Below are 17,336 nucleotides of genomic sequence, written 5' to 3'. Positions count from 1 at the left end.
ACTCGCCCCAACGCTAGTTACACAAGCCCCAGCGGCGCAGTGGGCTCGGGGGACAATTACGGTGTAGGGTGTCCTGAGAGCCTTCGCGGGACACTGGAACCGACGGTGTATCGGGTTTGGTTAATTATCTACTGCTCAGTTCCGCTCCGGTGCCCCGCGTCTGCGAGGGGACGGAGATCATTGGCCGAGAGGCGGTCCCAGGAGGGAGAGGGGGGGGGGGCGGGGGCAGGGGCGGGGTGGGAGAACAGGGAGATGCTGAGCGCACTCTCGAGCACGGAGGTTATCCAGGCAGGCTGATCCATGTCTCTCTCTCTCTCTCTGTCTGTTTCTCTCTCTCTCTCTCTCTTCCTCACACACAAACACACCAGCAGGAGTCTCTCGTCTTCCCTTCCCCTCTTTCCCCCCCACCCCCCCGTCCCCCCTTCACCCTGCTCCCCACCCCCATCCCCCCCCCCAAAAAAAACCCGGTCCACCGGGCACTCCCGCCACGGAGCCCGGTAACCTGGCACAGCGATGCCGGCGGCAGTGAAAGCAGCCCTGGAGGGGATCATCGGGGACGCGGCCGAGCCGGACAGGATCATCCCCGAATGGGACCACCCCGAACGGGAGAGGGGCGTCCCGGCCTGCCTGGCCAAGGTGCCGCGGGACGTGGTGAAGAACTTCCCCCACACCAAGCGCGTGGGGAACTACCTGGTGGGCAAGATGATCAACAAGGGCTCCTTTGCCAAAGTGATGGAGGGACTTCACATCAGCACGGGGGAGAAGGTAGGGCAGAACACACCGAGCCATCTTTCTCTTTACATTTTCTGCTAAAACGGTTTTTAAAAAATGTTTTGTTTTTTTTTGGCCTGTTGGGGGTTGCTGGTTCTGACCCTTTTATTCTGCCATTTTCTCAGAAAAGAGGTTTGATTTTTAAAAAAGAGCTTTATTAATTATTATTATTCATAAAATACGCCACAATACACTTCAATTCATTTTACATTTGAATAACATTGTGCTAGATCATAGTACATTTAAGTGTGTGGGAAAGTTAGTCTTTTTAGCTGACGCCCCTCGTAGACTGGACGGCTGGCTGGTCGGTGGTTTAACCGATTTGGCTACACAGCGCTTGATTGAGGCTTCAAGGCTGTTTCACGCTTGAAGGAAAATAATACAACTGCTGAGTGAGAAGAATGAAACTACAGCGCATGCCCGGAGCAAAGACGCAATAATGAAACTACTGTACTGCACGGTGTTCCATTAGGTTTAACGACTGGTAAAACACAAAATGAACGAGGCTACAACGGTACCTGCGGATTAAGCCAGATGTCTCAGCCGATTTAGCACTTATGTTATGCATCCCCACGCTACTGCCAATGATATCACGTTACATACGTTCCGCCATTTGAGCGGACGCTCTTATCCAGAGCAACTTTCCTTTTTTATTATTATTATTTTTTTTTTTAAACATAAAATCCCTTTCTACAGCTGGACATTTTAATGAAGCGCATCGTAGTGGAGTGCTTTGCTGAAAGATACAATGGCGGGACCACTGCTGGGACTCAAACCCGCATCCCCCTTTCGGGTTGCAAATCCAGCTCCCCCCCCGAACTGCTTTTCCTTTCCTTGGGATGGTCGAAAACGAACCCTTTTGGTTTTGTTATCCCGCGGTTGCATTTACTGGACCGTGCTGTAATACTGGATATGATAATACCTCGTGAAACAAAAAGACATTGTTGTCCGCTGGATCAGTTTGGCCATTATTGATCCTCTGAGATCTACAGTTCACTAGAAAATACGCTTTTTGCCCATTTCATGTGGAATAAAATATTCAAGTGTTAGATACTGTATTTTAATACTTTTAGTTATTGTTATTACCAGCCACCAAATCTAAAGGAAAGCATTTTCTTTACTTTAAACTTGTACAACTGCTTGGCTCTCAAGTGTTGTTTTGCTCTAAAATGCCTGTCACCAACAGAAAAGGAAATGATTAATTTCCTCTTTTTTCTATAATTTGAATGTGAAATCTGTTTTAGTACAGATACAGTTCTGTTCACTGAAATCACACTTAAGTTTCAAACATTTTCACACATCCTGGGACTTCTGTCACAGTAAAGCTACTCTCTTAAACTCTTCCTTGTAATCTTCTTGCACATGTATTACGATGCCAAAAAAGAGAGGGCTTCGAAGCAGATGACCGATTATATGTCTCTAATGAAATGCATGCATGAGGTGCATCTTAGCAGCCGCTGCATCGCACATGGGGGAGCTTTCTAAAGGTGTACGCACTCCAGCGTACAGAACAGTGGGATAAAGGCTATTGATCAATGGGGCCCACACTTGCCCATGAGAGCTGGTCATTAGGACCGGGCTCTCCGATAATCCTTCTTCATTATTAAACACCCCCCCCTTTGTCCCCCCTCCCTCGCCCAGGTTGCTGTTTGTTAAAGGTAAACCAGCTCATTTAGGTGACAGCCCAGAGGGTCACCAAGTTATCCGGTGTGTTGTCCTGGCTGCCCTGGTAACCGTGGCGATGGGGAAACAGCCAACACTGATGCATTATCTTTTTTTTCTCTTTCTTGATCACAAAGTCGAGACTCTTATTTGATTGGCCTGTTTGTTTTTTTTTTGGTTTTTTTCCTCCTTGTTCTCCATGCAATGCGTAGATACCCTTTGTCGTTACGCAACATCAAACACCTGACACTGGACAAGACGGACTGTGTTTGGTTGCGGCACACATCCAAAGAACAACGTGCGTGTGCTTGCGTACACTAGCCTGTCGTTTTTGCTATGAACACATATATGTTTCCAGGACGACTTTGTAGGCACATCACGCAGCTGCAGGGAAGACATTTTCTGAAATTTAACGCTTTGAAGAGTATCATTTTTTTGGATTTATTCAAAACTCAGTGTTCTAGAACTCCAGTGTTTCCAAATCACCAGCAATGATCGTCATGTCAGCATTAGAATGTTCATTTGAGAACATTCTAATCACACATTTGTGATCTCACAAGGGTTTAACCTACGACGTCTTGTCCCTGGCCTGTTCACTAAATGTGCGGAACACATCCGAAGCTCTGCGCGTTCCAGCTCTGTCATGCTTTCGGGTTGCTCTTTGTGACGTTAGCCACATAAAGGGTTGGTCGTGTTTACGCTTGTCCTAGGTGTTGAGCACCCGTCCGTTCCTCTTTAGAACACCTGTGTAGAAGGGCGTTAAGGGTGACTGCACTGACGTGGCCCCGCGACCCAATCTCAGCAAAAAGCAGAAAATGGCTGTGATGATCTTTGCGTCAGGTGGCCATCAAGGTGATCGACAAGAAGAAGGCCCGTCAGGACTCGTACGTGCTGAAGAACATGAAGCGGGAGCCGCGCGTCCACCAGATGGTCCGGCACCCCAACGTGGTGCAGCTGCTGGAGACGCTGGAGACGGAGAACTCGTACTACATGGCGGTGGAGCTGTGCCTGGGCGGGGACCTGATGGACCGCATCTGCGACAGGAAGCGCCTGGACGAGCGCGAGGTGCGCCGCTACACCCGCCAGATCCTGTCCGCCGTGGAGCACCTGCACCGCCACGGCGTCGTGCACAGGTGAGCCGACCCCCCCCCCGCCCGCTGCTGCTGCTGCCACGGCAACCACGAGGAGGGGGGGGGGGTGGGGTGCACCAGCAGACGGCCCATAAAAATGGAATGGGGGGGAGGGGGAGTTTGCTGTCCCCTCTCCCCCACATCTGTGTACGTTGGGATATGGTGAGTGGTGTGGTGTGGGGGGTTGTGGTAGTAGAAGGAAAGGTAAAGCTAACGCTAGTTTTGTTGTGGACAAGCGGTGTTGAATTCCCCTCAGACTGACTGCAAAGCAGGACAAAGAGGTCCGTTTGTCCTCAGGTTGGAATGCCAAAAACAGGCCCAGGGTGCAACACACTCATCACCACCTCCATTGTCAGTCCGGGAGAACGCAGGACAGCGCGTGCTCTACTCTGACGCACGATGTCAGTCACCGCATTTCAGCAAGTCGGGCTCCCACAGACATTGTGACAAAGTTCAAACTACATTTCTACGGGTTTACATCGTGGGTTTACATCGTGCCTAACAATTCCCTTGTAGCCGTGACTGTTGTCATGATACAGCACTGCCTCTTATGTCATATAGCTTTAAAAAAAAAAAATCCTCAAAAATTAGTGTGGTCACACACCTGTTTATGATATCCACATTTCCGCAATGTAGCAGCTAATCATGTAATCACACAGGTGCTCAGGTGCGAGGCCACTGTGGTCCTTATGAGATAGCGGCGTACCGATGTAGGCAGGGCCGTCGCTAGTGTCGGGGGGGGCAAGGCTAAGTAGGAGGTGGTGCCGATTATAGTCGACCCAATGTGAGGGGGGCCCACAGCAGCAAAAAAAAAAAAAAAAAAGTAATTAGTTTTATTTATTTTTTTAAAAGGGGGTGGGGGGGTGGGGGGGTTCCAGAGCAATATTCTTTTGGGGGGCCCCAGAATTCCGAGCTACATCTGAGCAGTTCTCTGTATGTCATTAGCAGCCCGAAAACGAGTCTCCCCTTCTTTCAGATCAACGTCCAGGAAATCCACTCAGACCCCAGTTAGCCCGCCCATGGGTACGCTCGAATCTAGAAGGTTCCCCTGCCGTCTGGCCAACGACACACATTGCTCTCTGTAGCGTGCGATAAAAGGAAATGGCTCCTTCCTTTACTGTTACGGTGTCATTTTAGGATAACCGCTTCCTCGTTATAGCTCAGCTCGTAAACAACACTTTTACGAGGAGATTCGGGGCAGTTATCCATTTTTTAAAAAAAGGCTGCATTGTTATTTTTTTCACTCTCCACACGGCCTGTGGGATCTATAGACTTTCCGCAACTTATCGAATGTCTCCCCCCTTGTGTCTGCATTTGTCACGGATAGTGGTGATGGTGTCCAGTAATGGCAGCATAAAAATAAGAAAAATCGGAGGGAAATTAAGCCCACCGAGGCCTTGGATTCCATTTTAATTTTTCATTGCACTTATTTATATATATATATGTAAGAGTAGCCGGTGTGGTCAGGGACTAGAGATGAACCAGTATTCCAGACACAGAGGACAAGACCTCCGTGCAAGTGCCACACCGACCTTGGATCTTCCAAATTTGGGTTTTGGGGGGGGGGGGGGGGGTGATGGTGGTAGGGATTTGGGTAAGGGAGGGGGGGTGAGGGTGAGCTTTACCAAAGACAGACGGCCAATGGAACTTTTTCGCGGCCTGTAGTGATGTCATGACAGCAGATTCCGTGGAGAAGGCAAACGTGATTGCCGCATCGTTTAAACCATACTTGTGCAATTTCATTTTTAGTCACGAGTTTTACTTTTATCTGATGTGACTTCTTTGCTGCCCCCTACAGGTCATTTTCCATATTACACTTCGCCAAAACAACAGGAATTGTAGTTACCCGTTTTATGCCGCAGTATCAAATACAGATTACCTCATTGAGAAGAGAATCCTGCTCGCCCTATTACCCAATCTGCTGGTGGAATAATCGAACATGCATTACAAATTCATATTCCAGAAGGTTATGACACCATAAAATAAAATTTAAAAAAACTGTATTCCAGAGATATTCCAGAGCACCAGCATGGCCATGTACCACACAAATGAGGTCAGGATGGGGAAATTTGATTAACAAGTTATTCACTGAAGAGAATCTCAGGGATGTGGTGCCTATAACTGCAGGGCCATTCAATGTTGTGGATAAAACATTGCTTCCCATTGGCCAGGACCACTAGGTCTGGAATAAGTTCCCTGACCTTATTGGTTAATTAATTCTCTTACCTGCTCTAAACTGATCAATAGGGTGAGAGATCCTATTCCAGACTTATTCCAGAGGCCCTAGCCAATAGGAAGCATTTACTCATTCTCAAAACTGCATGACCCGGAAAACTGAAATGTTTAACTGAAACAAGTAAATGCAACTATGCTGAGTTCTGTTTATGTTTGTGTAAAACTGTTTTTGCAGCTAATACTGTATCACAACAGATATCTTTTAAATTTCTTCTTTGTGTTTGATTGTAGGGATCTAAAAATTGAAAACTTCCTCTTGGATGAATATAACAACATCAAGATTGTTGGTACGTATTGTTGGTTTTGGTCTTTTGAATCAGTAATGTTTACAGTGCATGTTTACACATATTTAATGATTGAATTATACTGAGGCAAAAGTTGTGGAAGGTGATACAAAGGAAATTATGGCATCGCACAGTTCTACAAAATCAAGAGGCCTCAACCATTCGGTTCTAAAAATATATTTTAGTTCCTTGCTGGAATGTTGGCCTTCTTCTCTAATGAAACAATTAGCAATAATTAATTTTTTTTCAGTTTTAAAATCCATTAACTGGAAACACACAGTATAATTGCTCCCAAGGGACTCCTAAAGTTTGGGGGTTTCCACAGTACCAAAACGGTGTGGTTTTTTGTCCCCTTGCTCCCAAAACGATCCCATGGAGTCAGTCTCCAGATGACATCACCCCAAACTCCGCAAAACTTTAAAAAGTGCTCAAATTTGACCAGCGCGAGCAGGCTATGTTAAAATGGGTGAAACATCTCTGGTTTAGTCCTTTTGCAGGCCGCTACAAGGCTAACACCAACCCGGTTATTCACCAGAGGTAGTGTGGGGCGGAACAGAGAGTAGTACCGCACATCAGTTTTGCACCCCGCCTCCCCGCCCCCCAGCACACAGCCTCCACGGAACTAGAGTCCTCCTGTCGCCATGGCGATGCTTCTGTGCATGTCATCACCAAAGTGGGAGTTCTTCTTTTTTTTTATTTCACAACCAAAAAAGAAAAAGGACAACTTTTTTTTTTTCCTCCCCAAGTGCACAATTGAATTTGTGCCCATTAGGATAAGAGGGGGGGAGGGAGGGAGGGGGTCGTTGGAAAAATCTTGGTGTGCAGGCAGGACTCCGATGGGCCTCTGTTAGGGACATTAAATAACTAACTTCATGGAAAGGTTTGCCTCCACCGGGGTTTGCTTTGACCAGGAACCATCGCAGTGCAGCCAGGGCCCCCGAGCCGTTTCTCGGGGAAAGTTTGTTTACACGGCGCGCGCGGGATCCACTGTAAACACGACTATCGGCTATTGTTGGCACGGGGCGCAGCTTATTAACGCACTGGGGAGAGTTATGCTCCTTTTAAATACGTTTCACCACATCGCACCCCCTGCTCGTTTGCCGTTAGTGCACGTGAATTCATCACCCCTCTTTCAAGATTCTGCTTTTATTTCTCGACCACCGAACACGCAGTTTGAACGCTGGGCGGGTGCGACTGGGTTCTGCGGTCTGAGCTACGGTTCCAGGGCCTCTCAGAGAACTTTGTCCCGTGAACCAAGAATCCAGCGTTTCCTCATTTTCACTTTTAGTTTTTTTTTTTTCTGTGGGACTCTTTTAAACACTTTTTTTTTTATACACTTACTTGCATTCCAGATCCTTCTAACCGTTTCATAAACTAGCTTTATTTCCAAATATAACACTTTGATTCTTTAAGCACCTCAGCTAAGCCAAGACTGACCTTGGAGGACATCTAAAAGGCTGCTCAACGCTGTCCCAAAGGTCTCCACTCTCAGTATTCCTGGAGGGGTAGTATACATGCCTCCCCCCTCTTTTGTTTTTGCTGCCAACATCTTATGCTTATTTACTTAATCAGACAAAATCATTACTGAGTTTCTTGTTTTTCTTACATTGTTTTTTTTCTCCAAAAAAATCATCAGATCACACTTCTAAGCTCAGGAAATATTTTTCTGCATCGTCACTCTGGAACAAGCCCAGGTATAAACACCCAATTATGTAATTGGACCAATTAATTCAGGGGAAATAAGCTGGAACAAAATCAAGAATACCCAGAAGTCCCTGGGAAGGGAGTTAGTGTGGCACTGCTGACGCAGGGTAAGGCCTTGTACATTTAAAGCCTCTCATGTCCCTGATGAGTCTGCTGCTTCTCCATCTGCCCTTCATCTTAATGTGACCCTGGGGGCAGTGGTTCCCAGCCCTGTTCCTGGAAATCTACTGTCCTCTAGGTTTTCGCTCCAACCCCAATAAAGCACACCTCATTCAGCAGCTAGAGCAGGCATACCAAACCTGTTCCTGAAGATCTACCATCCTGTAGGCTTTCACCCCAACCCCAATAAAGCACACCTCATTCAGCAGCTAGAGCAGGGCGGCCCAACCCTGTTCCTGAAGATCTACCATCCTGTAGGCTTTCACCCCAACCCCAATAAAGCACACCTTATTCAACAGCTAGAGCAGGGCTGCCCAACCCTGTTCCTGAAGATCTACCATCCTGTAGGCTTTCGCTCCAACCCCAATAAAGCACACCTTATTCAACAGCTAGAGCAGGGCTGCCCAACCCTGTTCCTGAAGATCTACCATCCTGTAGGCTTTCGCTCCAACCCCAATAAAGCACACCTCATTCAGCAGCTAGAGCAGGGCTGCCCAACCCTGTTCCTTGTAGGGCAGAGTGTGGCATTGGAGGTGGGAGGTTGAGGTCAAATTCTCAACTGTATTTATTTAGTTTGATTTGGCTCACGTAGCCCCACCTGGGTGACATACTCCACCCCGTCACCCTGCTACTGGAGCGGTTAAAACGTTGGGGGTTTTTTTGGTGGTTTGTCCCGTTTGCAGACTTTGGGCTGAGCAACACGTTGCTAACGTTGGCGGTTTTTTTTGCCGGTTTGTCCCGTTCGCAGATTTCGGGCTGAGCAACACCCTGAAGGCGGAGTCCCTGGCGCAGGACCTGCTCAGCACGCAGTGCGGAAGCCCCGCCTACGCGGCGCCCGAGCTGCTGGCGCACAAGAAGTACGGCCCCAAGGTGGACGTGTGGTCCGTGTAAGTCACCGTCGCCATGCCGATGGCGGGAAGCTTCCCCTTAGGCCCCGCCCCCCATCCCCTGCCCCCCAAAAATGATCGTTGTAACTCATTGTCATTCCTTCTCCTAGTCTGACATACTATGACTTTCTGACCTACCCTACGCTTCCTGTGTGAACTGGATTTGATGTGTTCATGGCTATGAATAACTGTTACATAATGAGTACTGTACCTTATCGGACCTGTGTTTTGTAGTTGTTCCAATGACCATAGGTATGCACCTATTGTACGTCGCTTTGGATGAAAGAGTGCCAAATAAATGTAACGTAATGTAAAAAACCCTAAGCAGGCACCTCCTTGCTATTTTCCTATTTTCATTTCTCTCTCTCTCGGTTCCAAACACTATTCTTTTTTTTTGAGGGGGTGGGGGGGGGTAAGTAAACGAATGGTCCTTTCCTGGAGACGGAATGTTTGGCTGTACTCGCTCTAATGAAACGTGCGCTGGACTTCCGTTCCACATTTCTGAAGGCGTACAACTCAGGTTAACCCCCCCCCCCCCCCCACCACCACCATCCCCCCACGCCCCACGCCCACACCCCCACCCCTCCACCCAAACCCCTTCAGGGGCTAGCTCTGTTAACACATCCAGGAGTTTAATCATTAATGTTGCCTGGCGATCGAGAACACAATTAAGCAACAAAGAAGTAAATATTTTTTCGAGCCTTTTTTTTTTTCCTTCTTCTCAACCCTCAAACATTGACATCTTGCAAACCGCTAGGAACCGACTTGTCCACAGGCGCCGGCCAAGCAGCCGAATAATAATAAATAACTATGACATAAGCGTGCCGAGGCTTTCCGACAATTACTCGTGTAGCATTGCAGTTTGGAAGGCTTGTGAAAACATTCGCAGTGTATTTTCAACCAGACCTCACCAAACAGCTGTTGTCACGTCCCTGCTTATTATCAGAATCAATACGCAGAGTAGTAATGAAACTTTAATTGTCCGTGCATTGTGAAAATCTGCCTTTGGCTTTCACGTGAACAGTAAAAAAAAAAAAATTTAAAAACACAACATTCATCAACAGGAGCAGGCACAGTAAAATCATTAGAAGTAATTCCAGCATCGGGACATTGACGCCAACTGTGTACAAAGTGCAGAGCATTAAGCATGAAAATAAAATTGCAGGTTATTAGGCTTTAAATATGCGGATTGCACTTGGAATAATAGGTTGATTTAAAATGCTTCTAGTAGCCTGCAGAATCCTAAGATGTCTTCCAGAGGGCAGTTTTTCACACTGATGGGGAAAAGGGTGGGAAGGGAACTGGTGCATTATTGGCCACTCTGTATAACAACGTTTGCTGAATGAATGTAATGTAATGTAATGTGATGAAGGGTCATCAGAGGTGGGAAGTGCAGTGGTCAGAAAGTAAAAGTCCTGCCATGTGTTTCCTCCACCCATGAACTCAACCCAGCTGATTCCACTAATTAGTTCTACCTCCTGGCTGAAGAATTTAGCAAATCCAGGTGACAGGAACAAAATCCTGGGGAGTAATTCTACTTTCTGAACCTGGATTTTCCACCACTGAGGGTCATTTAACATTATAAAAAACTGTAAACGTACCCAGACACATTTGTAAAGTGGGACTTCCGGACCCCTGACGCGGTGCTTTGTGTTGTTTTTCGCCGCGCGCAGGGGGGTGAGCATGTTTGCCATGCTAACGGGCACGCTACCCTTCACCGTCGAGCCCTTCAACATCAAACAGCTGCATCAGAAAATGGTCAGCGGTGAAATCAGCAACATCCCTGCTGACATCAGCAAAGGTATGCCCCCCACCCCCACCACCACCCCCACTTCCCCCAACCATCACTGCCCCCCTCAAAGGGGTCTAGATTGCGCCTTCTGCTCACTGGGTGCAGTTAGCCATGTGGCACCAAGTCATTTTCCCCACCCTTAACCCTTAGTCTCGTGATATCAAAGTTTCCATAAATAATGCAGTCCCATCTCCCTGCAGGGACAGTGGTGCCAGATTTCATGTCCGTTCAGATTGAGATGCGTGTGGCGTGAAATACAAGACGGCTTTCAAACCTCTGTGATATAACTTTATGCCAAAATCAATGGAATGGGTGGGCACTCTCACATGTGGATTAGTTTTGGCTGCTTGGCAGTTTGATAAGCATGAAAAGGCTCAACTAAGAATCCCTAAGAACAGTTGTGCTGCTATGAGTTATGTATTTATTTATTTATTGTGAAATCATAAACAATCTGGATTCTTTTTGCTCCTTGCAAAATCTACGGCGTATGACAACTATCAGCCAATTCAATAATAACTTTTGTTTTACGATAATAACATTACTTTCCCATATGTATAAAGATAAAGATATGTATTTAGTATGCGTGTGTTTAACCATAGATTTTATATTTGAACCGTGATACATATGTACTTGAGCTTAGAGTAGGGGTCGCACCTGCCCCCAGATATAAAAGTAAAAAAAGTCAAACGGAGATGAAGTGAGAGTTGGGGGAGGGACCGGGGGAACGATGGGCATTTTATCAAGCTGAGATCATAGCAAGGGACCGTCTGAAAATGACCGTCCCAACCCCTTCACTTAAAACTCCAATTATTACCCACAATCCCGCACGGGGGGGGGGGGGAAGAGAATAGGTGTGCGTAAGGGGATACCCGAATCCCCGACGGCGTGACTTCACCCGCTCGGCCGAATACTGGCTGCTATTCTTAGGGCGAGGCGCAGCGCGGCTTCAGATGTCCTCCTTGGGCTCGTTTGCAGTGCGAAAGGGGCCACTGCCCTGGCAAACAGTCAACACCAGGGAACGGATGCATTTCGTTTTCTGTGTGTGAAACATTCAAGGAAAACACTGGGACATACAGAGATACTTTTTGGGCTCTGTCATAAAGGCAGCCGAAGCTGAGACTCTAAGCGGGCGGGGTTCCTGGAACCTTTACAGTTTCACGCTGTTTGGTGGAGAATATCTTCGCATACAGAGGGATACAAAATGGACATTTGGGGACTATTTCAGACCCAAAACCCCCAACACCCCCCCTTCCCCCATCCCCCCCATCTTCGGAACACACAGGATGAGAGATGAGTTCCACGAGAAACAGGGATGATTAAAAACACCCCGCGGCGGAACAGGAAGTGAGTGAACGACGCCGCGCGGGGCTCTGTAAAAACAGGGGCTGCGTGCGGCCGGAGGAAACGAGCGGACGTCAACGCCCGAGGCCCAGCCGGCCTCCCCGTCCCCCGACCGGGGGAGAAACATCGCCCCAGAGGGGATTCACCGCGCTCCACGTGCGAACACACACACACACACACACAGTCCACCCGTGTGGGTGTGTGTGCGTACGCGTACGTTTATGTGCGTGTGTATGGAATCAGCTGGGGCCGCAGCAGGGTCCGATCGCCCCTTGTGCGACACGGTGTAACACACTGAGACGTGGAATCTTCCAGAACCCCCGTGTTAATTAGGTATCACTAATCCACCCCACCCCCCCCCCCCTGATTTTCCACAGCCGCCGTGCAGTTCATGCTGTCCCTGCTGGAGCCCGACCCGGCCAAGAGGCCCAGCGTGAAGGAGGCCATGGAGGAGCGATGGCTGAACGAGGGCTACGCCAAGAAGCCGCTGAATTCGGTCTCCTACAGAAACAGGTACGCGCCGGGGGCCTTTTCTAATGGCTTAAAAACGTGGTGATGAGAGGGGGGGGGGGCGAGGGGGGGCAGTTGAAGGGGAAACGGGGTTTCCTGTGGAAAAATGACACGCATAATGTGTGTGTGTTTTTTTTTTCTTCTTTAAAATGGTTTTGGCAGAGTATGACACGAAACTGGAGAAACCCCCGCACACGACCGGGGGGGGGGGGGGGGGCCCAGCTTTCGGTCTCTCCGGCGTTATTTTTGCCGCCCGGCCCCCACATCCTGACGGGCCGTTTCACCGGGAGCCCTACCTGCCTCGCGGTGAACTCCAACTGTAATCTCCACAACTGCTTTTAATTCCATCCATCCATTATCCATCCATCCATTAATTCCATCCATCCATTATCTATATCCGCTTATCCTGAGCAGGGTTGCAGGGGGTGCTGGAGCCTATCCCAGTGTGCATTGGGCGAGAGGCAGGAATACACTCTGGACAGGCCGCCAATCTATCGCAGGGCGACTGTTTTTTTTATTAATTTATGTTATTTTTTAAATCATTTTTCGCTCCTGCGTTCCACGTGCGTCCACTGAACCCGGCAAACGCGTCGGTTTCGCTGAATTCACCCCGGGCGCGGAGTGCTGCTCTCACCACCTCGCGCAGACTCCACTCCAAGATGTCCGCACCGCGGCTCCTCCCGTGTAAACGCTCGCACATGCCCAGAGTCTGCTCTCGCTCAGCTGAACTACATTCGGCTCAGATCATACCATGCCGAGATTAGATCACCCATACCAAAAATAATTCCTCCATAATGATGAGCAATAATACAAAGGGATTTGAGGATTTCTTTTCTTTTTTTTATGACAATCACACAGTCTGAAAAGTGCTGGACGGTTTTAAAATAGGAAGAAAGTTGAAGCTGAAGTCGGAAACGTGTTGATTTTATTTCCAGACTTCAGCCGGAGGAGCTGAACTCGGCCGTGCTGAACTACATGAGCGAGTCCCTGGGCTACGGCCTCTCTGACGCCGTCCACACCCTGGTGAACAACCGGCCCTCATCCATCATGGCCACCTACTGCCTCCTGGTGAAGAAGCTCGCCCGCAACCAGAAAGGGCTCAAGGCAATAAAGGTACTTTTGGGGGGGCCCTAAACAATTTTGGGGCCCCTCCCAAAACACTGGCGAAAAGGCGGGGCCCTGGGAAAGTAGGCGGGGCCATGGGTCAGAAGGAAGGGCCCTGGGTGAGAAGGAGGGGCCCTATGCGAGTAGGAGGGGCCATGGGTCAGAAGGAAGGGCCCTGGGTGAGAAGGAGGGGCCCTATGCGAGTAGGCGGGGCCCTGGGCAAGAAGGTGGGGCCCTGGGTCAGTTTCCTTTCTCAAACTGTGATTGGCGTGTTTGACCACGTTTGTTTCCATCACAGAAGGTCGGCAGCAGCGAGTGGAATCTCCCCAGCAAGACGTGGACAGACCGCAAGGAGAAAACACCCCAAAAGGTCCTGCCACAGGTACCGGAGATGCATTAACACGGTCTTGACCTTTGACCTTTAAAATATCCAGGCACTTGATTTTAATTTATAGCACACTCAGCAGACTCAAGAATGATAAAATATAATACATTTCTGATCCTGTAGCATTTGACCTTCTAAACAAAAAGTTCTCTGTATTATTTTTCTGCTCATTCATTGTTGAGTATTGTTGTATTTATTTACTTCTGCTATGTTCTGATGATGATTGTTCAAAGATTTAGTGTCCAGAGTAGTTTCTCAATCCCTGGAGTGATGTCTTTTTGTTTTCTTCGTATATTGCTTATCTGTTCTGTTCTGAGTGTAATTTGAAATCCCACCCCTCAGGGATGATAGAAACCCAATCTAAACGCTCTCTGCCTGGTGTTGTTTTCCAAAGGAGGCCGCAGCAGAGAAGAGCACGAAGAAGTCCAGCAGGTCGTTGCGAGCCCAGTGTCACGACGACGACGAGGCTCAAGACGACAGAAAAAAAGCCGGCGAAACCGCGAAGGAGAACCTGACGGCCGCCGAGCCCAACGAGACGTCGCTGCCCTCGCCGTCGCGGTCCGCGGACGCCATTACAGACGACCAGATCGCCATCACGCTGGAGAACAAAGAGGGCTTCTTTCCGGAAGGTAATCCCGCGCTTGCCTTCGTCTTCGTTTGTCCCTTAGGCAACACAACCCGGACGTTACCGCCCCTTTCCCATTCGGATATGGAACATACGGGAATATATTTTGAATATGTGGACCGAAAAAGGACTACGAAATGGAATATAGCAGAATATATTTTGTGGACTTATATGTGGGAAATATAACGATAAATATTTCACAGCAGAGTAATACATTTCAATACCTGAAAATGGAAATAATTGATATATTTTCTGATATATTTTGAAGGGGTACGATATCTTGATATTGTCAATATATTTTAAGTATATTTCATCATCGTAAGGATGCGGTTGTTTTTCCCCATTCTGAGGACCTGTCGCTTCCTGGTTTCAGTGTCCACGTTCGCGGAGCGGGAAATCGTCCACCTCTCCCCTCCCAAGACCTCCTGCAGGGAGGCCTCCTGCTCCAAGCTCTGCGAGTCGGCCCCCTGCGACGTCCCGGCCAACGGGGACCCCGGCCAACCGCCGAAACCCCACGAGCCTCGGCCCGCCCTCTCCGAGAACCGCCCGGCGGACGGCGGCAGCCGTCGCCACGCCGACGACAAGCTGGACAAGCTGCAGGCCTTCTACTCGGACAAGGGCGTCTCTCCCAGAATACACCAGGAGAACAGGGCGCACTGCAGGAGCCCCGCGGGCCAGCAGGAGGCCCGCTTCAAGGACATCCTGAAGGCCATGGACGAGAAGGCCCCGGCCCTGACCTGGCGGTGCCCGGAGAAGGACGGCCGCCATTTTGCCACCATAGACGCCATGCAGACCACCTCCTCGCCCTTGCCAAGGCTGAGGCACGCGGCGCCCAAGGAGGGCGTGGCCCGGGGGGTGACGTGGATGGGGGTGACGCGACACAGCACGGGGGGGTCCCCCTTCCTGGTGAACGGGTCCCGGCCGCCGGCGTTCCCCGCCGCCCGGCAGCAGACCCTGGTGATCAAGAGCCTGCGCCACTCGAAAGAGAGGGGGCGCGTCGTCGGGGGCAACGGCACGGCCAAGCGCAACTCCGTCCAGCTCAGGGGCTCCCGCCGGGCGGCCGACCTCAACCTGCCGCTCCTGTCCCCCGCCTTCCAGCCCAAAGCCGACCGGAAGCCTGAGCTCTTCCGCATGGATTTCGGGTAGAACGGGCGCCATGGGGCGGGAGCGGAAACCAACGTGGAATCGCGAGGAGTTTTACAGGAAAGGTTCCTCACGCCTCTTCCACCTCCACCCCATCTTTACGGTATGTGTGTTATGGGGGCAGTTGAGAGGTGGCTTTTGGGGGACAGGCTGTCCCACACCAACAAGAGCAGGGGTGGGCAATTCCGGTCCTGGAGGGCCGGTGTGTGTGTGCAGCAGGTTTTTTTGTTTCCACCAACTGCCCTGGCCAAATGAGCTACTTGGCTGTACAGACTGACACTGGTTTACTCGCAGATTAGATCACAGCGAAACATTTCATATAGGGACACAAGGAGAGTCACACGGAGAGCTGTCATTCATGCACTTATTAAGAAATGTAGCTTAAAAAGTCAGATGGTCGTAAACGTTATGGCTAATTTATCAATTAAGGCTAGAAGTTGGCATGAACACCAAAAACAGATACGGTCCTCGTTGCCCACCCCTGAACAATGATTACAGACAGCTGGCACTTGACGTCCCAAAAAACAGATTTTTCACCAGAGCGATTTTGTATCTTTGGCCAATTTAAATGTGTACCGCATATTTCATATCTATACAATTGATTTTTTTCCCCCCATATGCCCACTATAACCCATTTTATTAGATAAATAGTATGTTATTGTTTCCTAACGTCACAATTTTATATTGTAATGATCAGGGTGTGGAAAAGCTTTGTACCAATCCATATTTACCTCATAAAGGGCCTGTGTGATTTAATGATGTGGTAACATCATTTTACTCTGGTGCAGAAGACCAAGATCTGGTTTCTGCTCCTAACCTTCCTACCTCTAGCTCACGGGACCGAAACAAGACGTTTCCACCAGAGGTGGGAACACCCAGTTAACATGTAACGTTTCCAGAACATTGGGGAAGACTGTGGTAGGAATTCTATTTGGTTGTGAGAAAACATTGCTTTGAGAACTGTCCCAAAACAGTCATAGAATATCTTTTTGTAAAAAAACAAAAACAACAAAAAAAACAAAACAATGTCACCGACATTGCAAGTGCACAGGAAGTTACCCTAACTTTCCAAATGTTCTGGAAATGTTCTAAGAACCAAAAATTGTTAGCTGGGTAGACTTGTGTTTGGCTGAGCTTAGCATTAGCGCTGTTAATGGGTCTGAACCATTTAACTATGTAGTAATGCAGCAGCCTGGTGTTGTTTAAGTTACCATTCTCTCACAAATATGTCAGATCTCCAACCAAACACCTGCCCCCCGCCCCTGGCTCCACCCCCATCTACCTCTAACACTTTCTTTCGACTTTCTGTTTGCTTTTACTGAGATCTCTTGACAACTGTGAGACAGTTTTACAAGGAAGCATTTGTCAGCCGTGCCAAAACAAGGGAAAACCTGTCGACAGATAACAGAGGTAGCTGCCTGCAGGTCTAGAATATGGTGTACATACGCAGATTTTTTTTTTTAAAGAAAATGTATAGATGTTTATTTTGAATGTATGTGTACAGTATATATTTTCAGGATCTGTCAACCAAATGGGAAATTTTTTTTGTTGCCAGGATACTTGAAAAATATGACTGAATCCGTTAGGATTATGGTCAGTTCAGT

General features: G+C 48.7%; 1 protein-coding gene across 1 annotated transcript; it reads left to right on the top strand.

The window, feature by feature from the left end:
* The first annotated feature begins 499 nt into the window (after window positions 1–499).
* LOC118230213 (hormonally up-regulated neu tumor-associated kinase) lies at window positions 500–16,114 on the top strand. The gene is made up of 10 exons (XM_035423026.1): window positions 500–765; window positions 3,274–3,566; window positions 6,030–6,085; window positions 8,694–8,832; window positions 10,506–10,633; window positions 12,343–12,478; window positions 13,411–13,588; window positions 13,878–13,961; window positions 14,359–14,593; window positions 14,963–16,114. The coding sequence occupies exons 1-10, from the start codon at window positions 514–516 to the stop codon at window positions 15,733–15,735; spliced, it is 2,274 nt and encodes a 757-aa protein (XP_035278917.1). The 5' UTR covers window positions 500–513; the 3' UTR covers window positions 15,736–16,114.
* The last annotated feature ends 1,222 nt before the right edge of the window (window positions 16,115–17,336 follow it).

Source organism: Anguilla anguilla, chromosome 6 (genome assembly GCF_013347855.1).
Source record: "Anguilla anguilla isolate fAngAng1 chromosome 6, fAngAng1.pri, whole genome shotgun sequence".
In the NCBI taxonomy this organism is placed as follows: domain Eukaryota; kingdom Metazoa; phylum Chordata; class Actinopteri; order Anguilliformes; family Anguillidae; genus Anguilla; species Anguilla anguilla.
Note: the sequence above shows the minus strand (reverse complement) of the source record. Positions and strands in the feature narration are given on the sequence as shown.

What these genes read in the sequence shown, in the direction of transcription:
- LOC118230213 (XM_035423026.1), top strand. Translation starts at nt 514, where the DNA reads ATGCCGGCGGCAGTGAAAGCAGCCCTGGAGGGGATCATCGGGGACGCG. An exon ending in TAACAACATCAAGATTGTTG is followed by an intron (nt 6,086 to 8,693) that starts GTACGTATTGTT and finishes TCCCGTTCGCAG; the next exon opens with ATTTCGGGCTGAGCAACACC. An exon ending in CCCTGCTGACATCAGCAAAG is followed by an intron (nt 10,634 to 12,342) that starts GTATGCCCCCCA and finishes GATTTTCCACAG; the next exon opens with CCGCCGTGCAGTTCATGCTG.